The sequence below is a fragment of the Oikopleura dioica genome, chromosome XSR (assembly GCF_907165135.1).
Source record: "Oikopleura dioica chromosome XSR, OKI2018_I68_1.0, whole genome shotgun sequence".
Lineage (NCBI taxonomy): Eukaryota > Metazoa > Chordata > Appendicularia > Copelata > Oikopleuridae > Oikopleura > Oikopleura dioica.
In genome coordinates this window covers 10790691-10807101 of record NC_137294.1, presented here as the reverse complement: position 1 = coordinate 10807101, position 16411 = coordinate 10790691, and the positions used below count along the sequence as shown (strand labels likewise).

Below are 16411 nucleotides of genomic sequence, written 5' to 3'. Positions count from 1 at the left end.
AAGAACCCGTTTTTCTCCTCTTTTGAGCAATTTTTGAGCGTTCGTCGGTGCAATTTTTCCGATTTGAGTTTCTCCTCTTCGAAAATTCCACCTTTTTTTCAAGAATGATAATTTTATCTTTTAATTTGAAGTGGCCATCATGGTCTCTTTCAAACTCTTTTCATAAAAAAGTAAGATGCATCTTTTTATTAAAAAGTTCTTCTACTATGAAGTTAGTAAGGAATTGCACCGGATAACATATGTTCTGAGCTGGCTTAGAATAACCGAAATTCATCGGCGGAAGCTGCCAAACACTATCCGGTGGCGCTGTGAGAGGAGCGCTGGGCGGCGCTGTGTCCGGGCGCGTTCCCTCTCGCCGCGGCCTTCCTCATCATCGTGAAGAGTTATCACTTGAAATTACATTCCCGCCGGATTACACTTGACGTACTCTTGAGAACTGTAATCTATCTATCTAACACTTATCCCTTTTTGTCGCAATGGATCTTAACATCCGCAGAGACATGCACAAAGAGCACGAGAGACATTCAGTCGGGCTGGAGAGCGGCAAGACGAACTTCTCCGTCGAACTCAATTCGGTCGTTCAGAAGATCGAGCAGCAATTCAGCGAGAGCCACAATGATCAACCGTACGACGCGGTCGATGGAAGATATCCAGGGGAGAGAGGGTTCGAGACGAACGAAACTATCGGATCTGACTGCTCGAACCGAACGAGCAGCGTCGAGAGCTGGGCCGACCAGGCAGACCATCACTTGCAAGGTAAATCAAGCACCTTGATTGAACACCCCAGTGGACTAATTCTTGTGTTTTTCTTCGTGTTTCGTGAAAGTAACACAAACTGAAGGTGTTCAAATATATCAACTTGATTCCTCCTAGTTCAAAGCGCTTCAAAGCGGCCGCGTGAATTTCGCTGAATTTACGGAGCCGTATGTGTTCTGTCATCTGGTGACACTTGCCACTTCCATTCCCACCAATTCATAAAGGGAGAACATCAGAAGGGCTTAGCTTTCTCCGATTCTTCTTTTCGCAAATATAGCTGCTCTAGAATTGACTCTTCTTTTCTAGACGCGAAGCAGGGAGATGAAGAGGATGAAGACGGACCGCCGAGCAAGAAGAAGAAGCGCCGAATTCTCTTTACAAAGGTAAGCTGAGTTACAGTAGTGGTCTGGGCCGAGTTCCAGACTGGAACTCTGTAGGAACACACGCGCACATCCGTCTTTTTCTCCACTTCAGAGAGCCCGCCTCACGGAAACCAATTGTGTCCAAGTTCCAGAGACAAAGGCCGACTAGTATAATTATTACACATTTACGTGTGCGGTTTCCAGCTGACACAACTCGAACGCTTGTTTATGTTCTCTTCAGCTCGCTTTTCTTAAATCACGCTCTGTCGCAATAATTACCAATTGTACCCCCTTTCTAAACAGCAAGACAGTATATTTTCTTGACAAAGCATTTCCTGAGCAGCAGCTTGTGAGAATGGGCCCGCTCACCGCGCGCAAATCAGTAAATTAACTCTCGTGAGAGACTAATGTGTTGGAGAAAACGTAAAATTGATTGACTAGCAAACAGGCCGACTGTATATGTAGTGGACTTAGTCAGTCTGGGAACCGCAACACTACAAGCTCGCGGTTTATAATTCTCCTATACATCCTCAAATTGAATCCTTGTTTTCGCACGGTTCTCTGACCTTTTTCGCCGGAACTATTCGCCCCCTGCTCGTTTTCCCAGCTGTTACAGTTTTAAAGCTAGTTTATAACTCCTCAAATCATCACCATCACCATTTAGGCACAAACGTACGAGCTCGAGCGCAGATTCCGACAACAACGATATCTCAGCGCACCCGAACGCGAACAACTTGCCCATTCTATCAGCCTAACTCCTACCCAGGTAATTTTCCATTTTAAAAATGTTTTGCTTTGACAAATCTATGTCACATGATCATTCTCGGCCGGACGCAACTAAGGAGCAAGGCGGAAGTGATTCCAGCGGGACACAGAACACCGCCTCTCCATAATAATCCCCTTCACAAATAAATCACTCCGAAGCTTCTTTGATGCGCCGGCGCTTTTTTGGGAAACATTACATCCAAAAATCGTTTTGTTAAAAATGATGGAAGGCCTGTTTTTGAGAAGATGGAAGTCATGATTCAGCAATTTTGAAAATGCGCGGATTTCCTGCCCCAAGTTCTTTTTATCGACTGCCAAATGCAGCGCTACTTGTTTGTTCATCACTTTTTTTCTAATTGTAGCTGCGCAGAGAACTGACGCGCCCGGTGGCAGGTTCCCAGCGTTTGGCTTATTTGTGCCCTTGTCACATTACGGTACCCAGTCAGCATCCCTAATTGGGTCCACATCCGCCGGCAGCGCCTTTGGCATCGCAATTCGGAAGGCATAAATTTCGGCTGTTGCCTTTGATGCCTGCGAAATGCATGTGAATGCAAATACATATGCGAGGAGCATCGAGCTGAGATATTTACTGCCCTATTTGGACACAATTTGAGTGTAATAAATTTTCATTATGGGCGGTCCATTGCTCAAGAAATCGGATGCGATAATTCTATATTACAGGGGTCGTCGTACCTGAGCGTGAATCAGACATACAGTTGCATTGACCTTTCGAGGGCGTCAAGTGGCCTGTTTACCGTGTGTATTGCGGGACTGGCGATTTTGTTTTACCCCTCAAAAGTGGAAACTGGGAATTAATATTTGCACCGTATGACAGGGTAATTGGGCGGAGGTGTGTATAAAATATGCCGCGTATTTACCGCGCCATTTAGGCACCGATAGATTTATGACCCAACTGGCGGGCCTACTGACTTCTGCGAGAGGTGTTTGGGCACACACATATCGTCCCCGTTCTCACTACGGAAGCGGAAGCTGCCATAGTCCAAACTCGTAAATTAAAAAGCGCTTTTCTCCACCTTTTCGTTTTCCTTACAAACAGTCGCGGTTTGCTGATAATTATTTCAGGTGAAGATTTGGTTTCAAAACCACCGCTACAAGCTCAAAAAATCGCGAACCAATGACGACCAGTTCTCCGTCAACACAGCTTTGCCGAACTTCTTACCCAACATTCCCCTGCGAAGCAACTTCATCCCTCCAGATGTCTCGCAGGCAGGACTAGGACAAGCGGGCTTCCCTGTCTACCAGCCCTCTTCGTACACTTCCTCAAACGAATCCTCTTATTCCGCGAGCAACTACGGCGTCCACAACTACTTCCCTCCAAACTACTACACACACAATCAATCAGGGCAGTATCCAAGTTCAACGTCGTCGCAGCAGCCCCTCCCAGCCGCCGTCCCTTCTAGTTTTCCTTGGGGATACTAAACCTTCCTCAGCTACTTTCGACTGGCAGATATAGACCCATTCCGTATCTTCGCAACAAGTAAATATTCAATACTCTCCGCCTATCAAACTGTAAATACCTTCTACCCAATCCATCACGAATATCTGAGTATAAAATGATTCTTTCAGTGATTCTAGCACTTGTACTCACATATATCAACGTATTTTTGACGGTGGTATATTACCACTAAGCCTTTAGAGCGCACTACTACTGTACTTGAATCTATGACAGTCTTGTCTCGTCCGGATACCATTTCGAAAGAATTAGACGGCAGGGGGCACCCGCCCCGGGACCCTGCGGGGACCTAGAATGGGACCCCCAGTCAGGTTAACTTGCTTATCCCATTGTCCTCTTTTCTGGTGAATTCTTTCAAACTCGTGTCTTTCTTCAAAGTTTCAATCTGCAATCTTGTTTATTTATAATGCAACACAATAAAAAAATCAACACACAAAGTTAACACCTAGCCAGAATTCAATTATACAAGCCATAGAAAAGTACGTTCATTATTTATGCAGCAAGTCGTGTTCTAAGTAGTGCCCAGATAGCATTTTTTCATCCAGCAATTTCAGAAGTGAGATTTTCAAGTCAAATTTTTTTTTACCTTTTCTGGAAAATTCTGGGAAATATTCATTGTCTGTGTTTTGGCCATCATTGTCTGGCTTCTTTTGAGCTTGTAATTCATCAATATTGAGCGGAATTTATCAAGTAAATTGAGATACATCTTTTCTATGTGTTTTAGGATGCTCAAGAGGCTGAGTCCTTAATTTCAGCTTATTAAAAGTTCTCAAAAGTTTAGTCACCTAGGACGACTCCGGCAGTTCCTCCCATGTCTGCGATAAATTTGGACGGATCATATGTGCTCTGTTCTTTATATACAACAGACACCTCGTCAGAGAGCTTTAAAATGATGAATATGCAATTGCCTTGAAAATTAAACCTTTAAAACCATTGACGCAATGTAGATGTCATCGGGGATATTTAGATACTCGTGGATGTCCTTGCTTCTTCGCTCGCTCACTTGCATGTACTTAGTCTTGACTTTAAAAATGAGCGTTTTTTAAATGATGAAACCTGAATTGATTGAGGCTTGAATGAGTGCTCAGTACAAGCAGGAATGCATGTGCCAGCAGAAACAAGTTGAAAGTGGTCAATGATTTCGGAAACACAGACTGCGTGTTGAAAGAAGTTGCATGGCGGGTTTTCAGTCTCGTACTCTTCAATAGTGAACAGCTCTATCAGAAAAGGCCATGGTCAAAGGCAATCGTTGATGTCAAGGAAGAATCACCTGTTATATTGTCAATGTAGCTCGGATAGCAGTGACATTTCTTGTCAATATCTATGAGCAGCCGCGTAAACTCGCATAGATTCTATCGACTCTTTCGAAAATAAAAAATTCTCCGGCAAAAATACTGAATTTCAAAAGTTTCCTTTCGGTAGTAATCGACTTTTTGGTTTAGATAAGAATTTGACGTATCCGTCGGCTTGCATTTCGTATAAGGAGAACCAAGAAGAGTTCTTTCAACATTTTGAAAATCGATGACTACCGGAAGAACTGTTAGTCCTCGTTGATTTCAAACGATTCATACCCGGAGTTAGACCGGCTGATAAACTGAAGGAACTGTGTTGGCTCGGAATCAGTTCGGAAAAATGCGGGTAGTAAATGGTGAAACCTTCGTTGTACCCATTCCATCCAAAGGAAGTGTCACTGGGCAATGAATTCTCAATGATTTTTACTAGTTGCGGTACCTAAAATTGTAGCCCATTGAAAGCGTAAGAGTTACTCGCTTCGGCATTTCGAATCGCTCTCCAGAGCCCATGAACGCTTTCTGAGGGTTGTATTGGAGACAGGTGCCCGCGATGGTCCGTTTGAACTCCCACTCGTCTCGGCAGTCGTGCGTATTTATTTGGCACTTGGATTGGGATTCGAGCTTTTGCTACGGTAGTTGTTCCATTTCTAGTGAGAGTGCTATCCCTTAGCTGAACGACAAAGTAAAAAGAGCGCGTGTTTTCGAAAAGCGCCGCAAGATCGATCTCATTCAGCTCTTTGAAATTGTCCGGCACTCTCTCATTGTAAACATTTTTGTCGATGAGATCCTTCCAAACTGTTTTCGGAAAGCCACCTGCGTGTATCTTTTAGTTTTCCCCCCTCCCCGGTGTCATTTACCTAGAGTACTGTAGCTTCCGTAAAGTTGCTCGATAACAGTGTGATTAAGTCCCGCCATTTCTAGTTTGAGCTTGTCGAAATTAACAAAAATGAAAGCTGAAAAACAACTTGATAAAAATGATTTTGTCAACTTCTTTTGAGTGCATGGAATTGGCGCAAATGTTGATATTTGGAAACGTCCATGCTAAAAAAGATTGATTTTGAAAATGAGATTTAAAAACTGTTTTTTTTTTTACTTTGTTTTTCTTTGGAACTTTTCTGCTCTTCTGATATTAATGATGGATAAGAGTAAAAATTCTCAATGGACTTCTTCCAGTAAATGACCGTGAAGGTGCACCCGGCAATATAAAAAAGCACCCAGAAGAACTTCTTTCGCAGTGGTGGAGGCGCTGGGTTGGGCTCTTCCATTCTCTTGTGCCTATGAAAGCCACCGTGGGGTTTGAAAATCATGCTCAACATCGTCTTTTTGCTCGCTTTTTTTGCTTTCTGACTTACAGAATGGAAGGTATGGAATGGTTTTTGTCTATCGGCTACTCTGCGACTGACAGGTACTCGTTTTCCAACCGCAGTTGCTCTTTTTCTACTCGACAAAGCGAAAAAATCAAACCCCGCTATCTATCAGAACAGGCTGAACAAATGGAATGCTTCGGAAATCGCTGAAAGTCAAAAACAAGAGTTCGTAAAATCTCTCCAAACTAATCTTCGAGGAAATTGAACTAGCCAGGAGTCTAACAATACAAATTGGGTAATCCTCGATTGGGAAGGTCACTTTCACTCGTCACTTCCTAATCGAGGATTATCCAATTTGTAATTTACGAACTCTGATCATAGTCACTGGGAGTGGCATCGGTGTACTTGTTTTTATAAGAAACTTGTTTTTCTCTTGGCATAACGAGGCTTCGAAAAAGCGAAAAGATCTTCATATTATCACGCGTGTGCAATTATTTGATTTATTCATTTGATTTAAATCAGTATTCAACTGATATCTAATACGTTTCTATATTTTGAATTGCCGCCATCGCTTTGAGCATCCAGAGGAAGATCATCTCACACTTTGTGTCTTTGTGTCAGTATTACTGTAGCTCAAACTGTCGGCCTCGCTAAACTTGCCAAAGCTACCTGCTAAGGATAAATTATGCCGAGGGATGTTCAGAATTTGCAACGCCAATTCACAAATTATTGGAACATGCTATTAAATGGAACTCGTTGTTGAAATCTGTTTATTTGAACAGCAATGATGAGAAACTGTCTGATCATCGGAAATTTTCTGCTGATTTTGGCTGATCGTAGACATGCATGTAAATAAGGTGGCGGTGGTGCAAAGTGTGCGGAGGGATGAGCCCATTCGCTGATTGGCCGGAGCCAATTTGAGACGGAAAACGGCGCGAAGAAAAAATGCTCCCACAAAGAAGAGGGATTTTTCACCTCGTTCTGGGAACTCGTTAGCGCCGTCTGTGCGCGCCTTGAGGCAACGTTCGTTTTGGCGGGTGATTCGAAGAGGCGCATTTGGCGCACATTTGGCGATGCGTGGCGCATTCAGCCAATCCAAACAGAGAGACGAGTGGCTGAACTCGGCGTCGTAGTACAGTGTAGCCAGAGAAAACTCATTGAAAGCTACTCGAGCAATCAACAGTCTAGGACGCGCGCTCCCAGTACCAAAACTCTGTTCTTTTTCCTCCTCTTTCTGATCTCACAAGCGAGTGCGAAATTTTGTTTTCCCCGAGGCGAGAGCCAGAGTTGCCCCGGGCGAGCGAAGGAAGCGCCTCGAAATACAGAGAGAAAGCACACACTGCGAGAAAAAAACACACACAGAACAAAAAAACAAGAAATTTCTTTTTGAAACTGATCGTTTTTCTTTCATTTTCAAGACTGGGAGTAGACAGGCACGAAGTCCTTTCGTCAGTTCATAGCTAGCGCCATGGGGTGCATGCAAAGGTAAAACTTGCTTTAATAGATACTTCTGATAGTTTCTGAGAATTAATCTACTTTGAAAGGATCATTTTTTTTTCAAAAGATGCTCGGTTGGAATTAGATTTTCCGCCGAGGTAGTATTTGTCAGTGGGGAGGTATCAGCTCTTGTGTTCCCTCACGTAGATACTATTTGGCTCCACACTCTTCGATTCTTAATAATTACAATTATTCATAAATGCGGAAGTACTTCCGATGGATGCGCAGATCTAGGTACGCTAAGTGGTTCTATTTCGCGTTTGCCGTGAACTTGGCTGGCTACAAAGAGAGATAAATCGAGTAAAGAGCGTAAATTCGCAGTTATTAGTGTCTCTCCTCACCGGTGGAAGCGTCACAGAACCGGTGGTAATTTTACACTCTGCGAGAGAAAGCGAAATCGACCCCTCCTTACAATTTTTCGACAGAGAGAGGCCTTTTTTCAAAGACGCAATAATTTTCTTCGAAATTTCTACTGCCTGCAGCGGAGTAGGGCTTTACGGGATCAGCAAATTGAATGAACTAGAGAGCAGGGGATACCCTTTTTAACCCTAACCATGTGGTGTAGCCATGGCGACCGGGACGCGAAGAAGGTGTCGAAGAAGATCGACCAGAAGCTCAAGGATGATCATGAAAAAGCGATGCGGGAAGTCAAACTGCTCCTTCTCGGAGCCGGTGAGTCCGGAAAATCCACCATCGTCAAACAGATGAAGTAAGTCTCTATCTTCCTAATCATCAAACTAACTCCTTCCCTCAAGAATCATCCACGAGAACGGCTACTCGGCCGAGGACTGCCAGCAATATCGAGCCGTCGTCTACTCAAACACCTTACAATCCATGATCGCAATCGTGAAGGCCATGGGCGCATTGAAAATCTCATTTTCAGACGCCTCCCGAGCGGTAAGTCAAGATCATTTCACCTCGCCAAGATGAGAAATGAAAATTAAGGATGATGCGAGACAACTCTTCGCGCTCGCTGCTACACTCGAGGACGGGGAAATGACCCGCGAACTTGGCGATTGCATGAAGAAGCTGTGGGAAGACAAGGGCGTCCAGACGTGCTTCTCGCGCTCCAGAGAGTACCAACTCAACGACTCCGCTCAATAGTAATTGTGCCCAAGTGCGATTCCATTACGCTTCCTTCTTAGCTTCCTGGAAAACCTGAATCGATTGACGCAGCCCGACTACGTGCCCAATCAAGCTGATGTCCTCCGAACACGAGTTAAAACCACAGGAATCGTCGAGTTCTACTTTACGCACAAAGACTTGAGTTTCAAGTAGGCCCATTTTCTAAATAGCAAAACACCAATATAATCTAGGATGTACGATGTAGGCGGACAGCGATCGGAGAGAAAGAAGTGGATCCACTGTTTTGAAGGCGTCACGGCGATAATTTTCTGCGTCGCGCTCTCTGCTTACGATCTCGTTTTGGCGGAAGACGAGGAAATGGTAAGTCCCTTTATTTGATCCCAGCGTCCGTATCTCCACTAGAATCGAATGCACGAGTCGATGAAGCTCTTCGAGTCGATCTGTAATAACAAGTGGTTTGTCGAGACGTCCATCATTCTCTTCCTCAACAAGAAGGATCTCTTCGAGAGGAAAATTACCTCCTCGCCTCTCACCATTTGCTTCCCAGACTACAAAGGTAAGAATTTTGTAAAGAGAAGCAGAAAAATTCAACGTTGTGCTAGGCGCTGACACGTATGAAGACGCCGCGCCCTACATCCAGGTTCAGTTCGAAAACTTGAACAAACGCAAAGACTCGAAGGAAATCTACACCCATTTCACGTGTGCTACCGACACTTCAAACATCCAGGTACGCGCTCGCCAAGTTATTAATACAAATAATGCTCGTTTTAGTTCGTGTTTGACGCTGTAACCGACGTGATCATCAAGAAGAACCTCGTCGATTGTGGCCTCTTCTAGTTTCAAATTCAAGCCAGTTTCCAAAGCCGTGTCGCTCCCACCGCGTGCCTAGAAATATCAAAACTACTCCCCCTATTATTGTTAACAATTTATTGATGCCTTATTTCACATTTAGTTTCGCTCTACTTCCGACTTGCTGTCCCCTTCGGATTTGTAAAAAATTGTCGTTTACATCTCCTAGCTCTCTCCAACTCTTATCTTCCAAACTGATCGCTTTCAATATTTCTTCTTTTCTGTGGTAAACCAGACTAGGACCTTCCCCTTCCCTCTGGCAGGTCAATACCAAAATAAGCTCGAGTCTTACTTTCAATTTTGTAAATATTTTCAAAGCTCGCAAAACGACTCCACACCTTCCCAGATCCAGGATCATTAAAACAACGTCCACCACCGTTGATTTTCTCATGATCTGAGTTGGTGTTGGCTAGGCGTTTTTCTTTGCTTGCCCAACAAAGTGGAACATACACTATGGATAATAAAGTAAAGGTATGAAATGAAGAGTTTCCACTTCAACTTGTCTTCTTTGTAAAGGAGGTTGATTTTGATACGATTCTGTCTATTTTGGAAATCACATGATTCTTGCAGAGATAATTAGTAGTAATCACATGGGTGAGTGCATGCATGAATGAGTACTGAAACGTGCGCGATCCAAAAGCGAGTAGCCTGCCTCATTCGCAGAAAAGCAGGCAGCTGAAACTTTAAAAGAAGAAAAAGGAGGATTCCGCCATCCGAGAGCCCGCGCAGATTCGATCAGCAATAGCCTATTGAGTTTCGCCTTTAATTGTAACGGGGCAAGTGTGAGTGTCGGCCAGTCCAAAGTGGCCTATCCTTTTCGTTGAGTCTTGCCGACGTAGCGCGGGCGCGATCTCAAAGTCTCAAGACTCCCGAAAGCAAGAAAAACTCTTCCGCTCCTGATTCTTCCATTAGTATTATCCCCAGAGGCGCGTGGCTGCTTCAACTACTTGCTGAAAAATTAGAAACGAATCCCCTCATCATCCTGTTTTCTTCTAATGTCATAAATAACAGGTAATTGACTTTGTTTCACTACTGAGAACGGACTCCGGATAATCTTGCGTAGACATCTTGATGTCCTAGATTGCGATCAACAAGGAGTAACCCTTTGTCTTTGTTTGTGCTACAGATAAATCCAACTGTTATGTCCATGTTGTATTTATTTGCAAGTGTCCCATGATGAGAGTAAAGAGAGTAAGTGGCACTGCAAGAAAAGTTATAGTGCACGCCTCTCAGCGTGGGAAGAACTAACGTCGCGCAGACAGAACATGCTCAAATTTACTGTATTACTCAGGCATCGATTTTCTTTTGAAATGAAAGTGTTGGCGGTTCTCATTCAGACATAAATTCAGAGTTGTATTCAGCAAAATTTAGACTTTGATGAACGAGGAGATTCTAGCTAAGGAGAAACAGAAATGTATCCTCATCGAGGTCAAGGAAAGGTTCGACAGCCTTAAATTGGAAACTATGAAAATCGAGGAGATAAAATTAGGTATTCAATATCCCAATCAAATTTTCCCTCAATCATTTAAATTCCTCTGAATCAAGATGTGGATTCAACATCTTGATTTAACTCTTGAATGAAAAATGTTTTTAAACCCCTCTTGATTTCTGAAAAAGACTCTGATGAGCCATATTAACCTGGGCTGTCAGTTACAGGAGAATCCTGGAGAGAGCTCAGATGATTCTAAAGCTGGTGATCCAAAACGTGAGAACTTGTACCTAAAATCGTGAATGTCATGTAATCATAATCAATTGTTTACAAAGATCGATAATTGTTGTATTTCTAACGCTAAACGCGAACTTTTAAAAAATCAAGAGTACGTGGAGGAAGAAGAAAAGAAGGAGAAGGAAAGGCAAGAGAAGAAGAACGCGAATGCTCAAGAAGAGGATAACGAGCCTTGGTCGACGATACAATTCTACGAGCGAGATGTCGAAATTGGCGAAGCCTTCTGTGCCCGGGAACGAAGCGTTCTAGTGAGCGGCATCAAGCCAGGTTCAGTAAATATAATCAGCGAAGAGTATGATCTATTTCTGATCGTTGGTAAAAGCGCGATCCAGGTGGCTCCTGTTGCCAGAAGAATTTCTATATTTCCGAGTTACCAAACAGGTCACTCTCGCTCCGTTCTATGCTCGTTAACTCCCTCAACATTGAATTCAACTACTACGGTGGAAAAGTATTTATCACGAACCACAGTCCCTTTTCGATCTACACCCAGGTAGACGGGTACATGAGGATTTGCTAAACATGATCAGGGCTGGGTGACCAACGAGATAATGAATAAGCACAAAGCAACTGTAGTGGAAATCGGAGCGAATGTGGGGCCCGTTTATGTCTTTTGCTTGGAGATTTACGCGGATCTACTGAATGTATGTATCAGAAGCTATTCCTACAGTCTTCATGAGTTTGCTTCTTTCAGCGTACTACTGAGAGGATGACTTCCGCTATCCACGCGACGGGGCTAGAGGAAATAGCCCGTTGTACAATGGAGCTGAATAAAATGTACCACCGCTGTGTGATACGCATCTCGCTCCAACCGTATGGAGAAAAGTACGAAAGAAACTACATCAAGGAAACTGATCATTGGATTGAACTAAAGGTACCTCATCTTCAACATACAAATTAACTCACTTCAAGCTTTCCACCGCCCAAATATGGCTGAACAAAGTAAAGGCTTTCTTCGCCAACGTCAAGCTTCAAAACAACCAAAACTAAAAATCCCATTTCTATCTTTTATTATTCAGTCATTTCTTTTTTACCAACTGACAACTGTGACAGAAAAACGACCCACAAAACTCAACCGGAATTATCTATTATCTTGAATCATAAGATAAGTTGAAAATTGTTTAAAATTCTTTGTTTTGCTTCTTTTCTTGCTTCGGGAACTTGAATCGCTGCGATGAATAAGATACAACACATTTTACATGCGACATTTTCACTTTATCTCATTTCATGTTATCTTTCGAAGAAATATAGAAAAAACAGGGTAATTGAAGAAACAGATGATAAAATAGAAATTATAGTTCATTTTTGTTGATATGCGAAACGGGGAAGAAGCCAAATCGCTTCCGTGCCTCGTCGATGTTTTCAACTTGTTCGTACTCCTCGAACAGGTCTTCCGCCGCTACATGTTCCAGGCTCTCAATATTCGCTTTTTTCGTCTCCGTTTTTTCGTCGACTTCGTTTCCTTGGGTCACAACGAGTAAGATGCGCTTGTTCTCAAGAATATTCTTCTTGAAGGCGCCGATGATTTCGTTCTTTGAGAACTTCTCGAGGAATCCGATTTCTGTCTCCAGCCTGTCGAATCGGGCTTCGCTGGAGGCGATTTCCGAATTCCAACGGTTGAAAAGTTGCTTCAACTTTGTGTCGTCGCTTCTTTTGGCTTCGATCAGCCCGGCCCGATGCTCTGAGATTTTCATTTTTGGTCCGTTTCAGTCATTTAGTAAATACGCTACCTTCAAATTTTTCATCTGTCATGCCGCCAATAATCTCCTCAAACTGTTTGAGAAAGTCGAGACAATGCTCGTGAATTTCTTTCACAGAGAATTTGTTCTGCTGCGAGCTGATGGAGATCGAGATGCCGCCAATGCCGAAAGTGTCCCGAAGCGTCGGATAAACCGAGTAGCCGAGGCACTTTTTCGTGCGCAAAATGTCGAAGCAAGGTTCTTCCATGATCGTCACTAGCAAATCGTTTCTAATTAAAAATAAAATCAGCGCTGATTGAGAACTAGGACATCTACCGTGCATAGTCCTTGATTGCCATCGGGCCAATCTGCCAGTAAATAATGTAGTTGGTGTTGACGTCGATCGGATTGCAGTTTCTGACCCTGAGAACGGTCGCCTTTTCCGGCAGCCTCACCGTCGTCGTGAACCTCCGCGCAAGAGGCTTGCTTTCTGAAATTTTTCGTCTCTTACTTTTTCTCCTTTTCTGGGATTCTAACACCGGCGGCTTTCCTGATGCGACGGACAAATACAATTACATGCTTCAGACAGGGAGGTTTATACATACCTGTGAATTGATTAATGGCTTCTTTGAAGAGTTTTCGGACGTCGCTCTCGTAGTAGTTTCCTTGGACATGCATCGTCAGGAAACACTCCTTTCTTTCGACAGTTATTGCTGATTGTTACAGTAAGTAATGTAAAGTGAGGGGCTCAGTGCTCAAATTTAAGATTAAGTAGAGGCGCTTCAAGACTATCCAATGTATCTTATATTCTAAAATAAAGCTCTGACTGGATCCTTAAATCTTTGATAAACTGAATCATCTCTTCTCTGGTGACTGTTTCAAAGGCCTTTCTTCTTTCAATCAGGGGGAATTTCGTGCTTTGCATAAGCGACAGTCGCAAATCTTTCGTCAGTTCATCCGGCTTTTGGATGACGCTTTTGAAGTTTTGAATGTATTGGGCTTTTAACGAGTCGAACTCGCTCTGCGAAGGAGCGAAGTTGATGATTTGATTCAAACACTCTTCAAGGAGCAAGCTAAAAAGAACCATGTACCAGTACAGTTTTAGATTAGGACGTCACCTTAGTTTGTCACTAAGTCCGTTAACTTTGACGTTGAGTCCACTTGTATCCGGATCGATGCTGTAGTGCAGCAAGGCTGTTTCAGCATCATAGGCGACTTCCGCCATGGTTCGGATGAGAATAAACGGAAAGAACTCGTACATTGCCTTGTTCTTCGCGTTTTCGTAGGGCAGGTGCGAGCGGATGATGAAGGAGATGAACGCGCGCGGCAGTTTGAACTGACCATCGCCTTTGAACCAGAGCTCGGCGTTTTCCGCTTCTTCAATTTTTCGCACGTGTTCCCACTCGATGCTCGGCTCGTCTTCCTTCACCTTGATGTCTTCTGCCAGGTACTTGTTGCTTGAGGGGACGAAGAAGACTTCGTTCATGACTGGAGCGTTCTTCCACGAATCGATCGTGTCCTCTGATAAGTCTTCGAGGCAGTATTTCCCGCCCATCCATTCTTCGACAGTATCAACGGTGTTTTCAAAGTTCTTCGAGCTAAGGATCACCGTGCAGTTAGTTGCCTTCATGTGATCAACGATGCTCTTGAGCATCGCCGAATCGTAGTCGAAAATCAAGTCATCTCCATCAAGCCATCGGGCTGAGTCCTCAAAGCTTATCATACTCTCGGCTGCGTCGATGCAATTCTGCTGCGCTTTCTTGTCCTCTTTTGTTGCCCAGTTGATCGCCTCAATTTTCTTAATCTCATTAAAGATCCGAAGTCGTTCGTCTTCGGAAAGAGCTTCCAGCATCTTCAGATAACTGAAGACAGCGGCGACAACTTTCTCCCAGTTTTCGAGTCCGGCTTCTGTCAAACGGAATTGGATCGACAGTTCGGAATGGTACTTGTTCTCTTCGCAAGCTTGGCCAGAGTTTCCAGCGTAGATCTCGTGCGCCCAGTCCTTCTGCTTCAAGTATGAAAGAATCGAGCCTTTTTCAGGGTAAATCTACCACTAAAACTCACTAGAACAGACTGAATTGGTGAACAGACCCATTAAAAATCCATTGACACTCATTTTAGACCGATTAAAATCCAACAATGAATTTACCCGTTCCCTTTTCCCTCGTGACCAATCAACCAGCCATAGAAGTGCAGCGGTTTAACTCTGTAAAACTCCTTTTGAGGGGGCAAACTCCACATGATATCGACGGTGTGGAAGTCCGAAACTGGGTGGTATTTGATAAGCTTGGAAACATTTTGTCCTTTATATGCAGATCCGACAGACCAGTCTGGCTCGTCCAGGGCTTTTTTCAAGTTGCGGGAGGGAACAAGAGAGAATATTTCTTCGACCCACTTTTGTTGCTCGTCCAGCGAGTGCGGGCTCTTTTTCATAGTTGATAATACTGTAAGATTGGACAACATAAGTTCAATAATCAACCTTTTCCTGAATAACGAGTTTCATCAAATTCGACGAGTAATTCCTCGGATACCAATCGTGCAACATGTCATATGCTGTTTTGCTAATTTTCTTGGGATCCTCCCAAAGACTCTTTCTGTTTCCCCAAAAGAAGCCGCTCTGAGGATGGCCTTTTTTCATCACTGCCTCTTGCATGATCTGGAACTTGCGACAATAGTCGTCGGTTTTTGCCATTTCGAATTCCGAATGAACGGCGGTTACTGTTCAAAGGGATTGTTTTACGATCAAAAGATCATCATTAGACATGTGTGGACAAAGATCTAATCTTAAGAATAAGGAAAATAAGTTCTAGCCCTTCCCTTCGCGATCGACAGAATCTTCCTTCATCAACGGGTCGATGAAAAACTGCGCCCAAATATCCAGCGCTTCTCTGAACTTATCCGGCGCCACGTCGAAATGATAGTTGGTGTATTCGAGCTCCGTGTACGCATTTGTTCCGCCAGAGTTGCGCGAGAGGAACGAATCCAGCTCATTTTCGTCTGGGTACTTTTTCGAGCCCATGAAAATCATGTGCTCGCAGAAGTGCGCTAGGCCCTGGCACTCGACTTTTTCGTGAAAACTTCCGGCATGGACGACCATACAAGCGGCCGACATTTTTCTTGATTTCTCCTCGCCCTCTTCTTCGTCTCCTTCACCGTCGCATTCGTCTTCCTCGAGCTCATCGGAGCTCAGGTCTTCTTCTTCTTCCCGTTCCGGGCTCTGCGGCTCACTAGAAAAGTTATTGGTTTGTAATTTCCGTTAATAGCGTACCTCTCTAATCCATCGTCTTCGCCCTCGTTTTGCAAGTCGGCAATCAGCAGCGCAGTCAAACCATTCTCGAGCTGGATGGCTCTGTACTCCTTCTTGTCTGCTGGCGATTTCTCTGGCGTCGGTAGAATTTTCACCATTCTACTGGAAGAAGCTATAAGAAGTAATAAGCAGCGATTTCAATGGTAATGCGATAATTTAAGATATAAATCTTACATAAGAGGCGTCGTGAACTCAGAACGGAAGTGATTATTTTCGACCTATTTAAGGCGAGGAACATGTAACACTCATGTCTGGAATTGAATAAGAGACAAAAATAGCTAGAGTTACAGTTTGGCTGTGAGTAAGTCAGTGAC

The 16411-nt window shown here is 43.8% G+C and overlaps 4 protein-coding genes across 6 annotated transcripts; 3 read left to right on the top strand and 1 right to left on the bottom strand.

Moving 5' to 3' along the window:
- Positions 1-415: 415 nt before the first annotated feature.
- LOC145708405 (uncharacterized) lies at positions 416-3788 on the top strand. Its single transcript, XM_081786069.1, has 4 exons — positions 416-756; positions 1063-1139; positions 1783-1884; positions 2967-3788. Exons 1-4 carry the CDS (start codon positions 477-479, stop codon positions 3321-3323), a joined length of 816 nt encoding a protein of 271 aa, XP_081642195.1. The 5' UTR covers positions 416-476; the 3' UTR covers positions 3324-3788.
- Positions 3789-7122: 3334 nt separating this feature from the next.
- LOC145706398 (guanine nucleotide-binding protein G(i) subunit alpha-like) lies at positions 7123-9871 on the top strand. Its single transcript, XM_081783793.1, has 9 exons — positions 7123-7441; positions 8019-8162; positions 8209-8350; positions 8399-8556; positions 8599-8727; positions 8770-8899; positions 8942-9095; positions 9142-9266; positions 9311-9871. Exons 1-9 carry the CDS (start codon positions 7425-7427, stop codon positions 9374-9376), a joined length of 1065 nt encoding a protein of 354 aa, XP_081639919.1. The 5' UTR covers positions 7123-7424; the 3' UTR covers positions 9377-9871.
- A 199-nt stretch (positions 9872-10070) lies between these two features.
- LOC145708404 (SMAD family member 9-like) lies at positions 10071-12326 on the top strand. Of its 3 annotated transcripts, none has more exons than XM_081786066.1 (7): positions 10071-10399; positions 10760-10877; positions 11205-11378; positions 11438-11604; positions 11642-11755; positions 11806-11985; positions 12024-12326. In XM_081786066.1, the coding sequence occupies exons 2-7, from the start codon at positions 10766-10768 to the stop codon at positions 12099-12101; spliced, it is 825 nt and encodes a 274-aa protein (XP_081642192.1). In that variant the 5' UTR covers positions 10071-10399; positions 10760-10765; the 3' UTR covers positions 12102-12326. The 3 variants fall into 3 exon arrangements, with proteins under 3 accessions (XP_081642192.1, XP_081642193.1, XP_081642194.1); XM_081786067.1 differs by having other exon boundaries at positions 10760-11093; XM_081786068.1 differs by having other exon boundaries at positions 10072-10399; positions 10760-10822; positions 11201-11378.
- LOC145709304 (nardilysin-like) lies at positions 12319-16354 on the bottom strand. Its single transcript, XM_081786982.1, has 11 exons — positions 16272-16354; positions 16059-16209; positions 15602-16017; positions 15270-15514; positions 14940-15214; positions 13909-14835; positions 13627-13863; positions 13396-13490; positions 13127-13340; positions 12842-13080; positions 12319-12792 (listed from the first exon to the last, which is right to left on the bottom strand). Exons 1-11 carry the CDS (start codon positions 16333-16335, stop codon positions 12404-12406), a joined length of 3252 nt encoding a protein of 1083 aa, XP_081643108.1. The 5' UTR covers positions 16336-16354; the 3' UTR covers positions 12319-12403.
- Between the last annotated feature and the right edge of the window lie 57 nt (positions 16355-16411).

What these genes read in the sequence shown, in the direction of transcription:
- LOC145708404 (XM_081786066.1), top strand. Translation starts at nt 10,766, where the DNA reads ATGAACGAGGAGATTCTAGCTAAGGAGAAACAGAAATGTATCCTCATC. An exon ending in TCTAGTGAGCGGCATCAAGC is followed by an intron (nt 11,379 to 11,437) that starts CAGGTTCAGTAA and finishes GTTGGTAAAAGC; the next exon opens with GCGATCCAGGTGGCTCCTGT. An exon ending in TTTACGCGGATCTACTGAAT is followed by an intron (nt 11,756 to 11,805) that starts GTATGTATCAGA and finishes TGCTTCTTTCAG; the next exon opens with CGTACTACTGAGAGGATGAC.
- LOC145708405 (XM_081786069.1), top strand. Translation starts at nt 477, where the DNA reads ATGGATCTTAACATCCGCAGAGACATGCACAAAGAGCACGAGAGACAT. An exon ending in GGCAGACCATCACTTGCAAG is followed by an intron (nt 757 to 1,062) that starts GTAAATCAAGCA and finishes CTTCTTTTCTAG; the next exon opens with ACGCGAAGCAGGGAGATGAA. An exon ending in GCCGAATTCTCTTTACAAAG is followed by an intron (nt 1,140 to 1,782) that starts GTAAGCTGAGTT and finishes ATCACCATTTAG; the next exon opens with GCACAAACGTACGAGCTCGA.
- LOC145706398 (XM_081783793.1), top strand. An exon ending in CACAAAGACTTGAGTTTCAA is followed by an intron (nt 8,728 to 8,769) that starts GTAGGCCCATTT and finishes AATATAATCTAG; the next exon opens with GATGTACGATGTAGGCGGAC. An exon ending in TTGCTTCCCAGACTACAAAG is followed by an intron (nt 9,096 to 9,141) that starts GTAAGAATTTTG and finishes ACGTTGTGCTAG; the next exon opens with GCGCTGACACGTATGAAGAC.
- LOC145709304 (XM_081786982.1), bottom strand. Translation starts at nt 16,335, where the DNA reads ATGTTCCTCGCCTTAAATAGGTCGAAAATAATCACTTCCGTTCTGAGT. An exon ending in TGTCGATCGCGAAGGGAAGG is followed by an intron (nt 15,515 to 15,601) that starts GCTAGAACTTAT and finishes AACAATCCCTTT; the next exon opens with GAACAGTAACCGCCGTTCAT. An exon ending in GACAGATGAAAAATTTGAAG is followed by an intron (nt 12,793 to 12,841) that starts GTAGCGTATTTA and finishes TGAAAATCTCAG; the next exon opens with AGCATCGGGCCGGGCTGATC.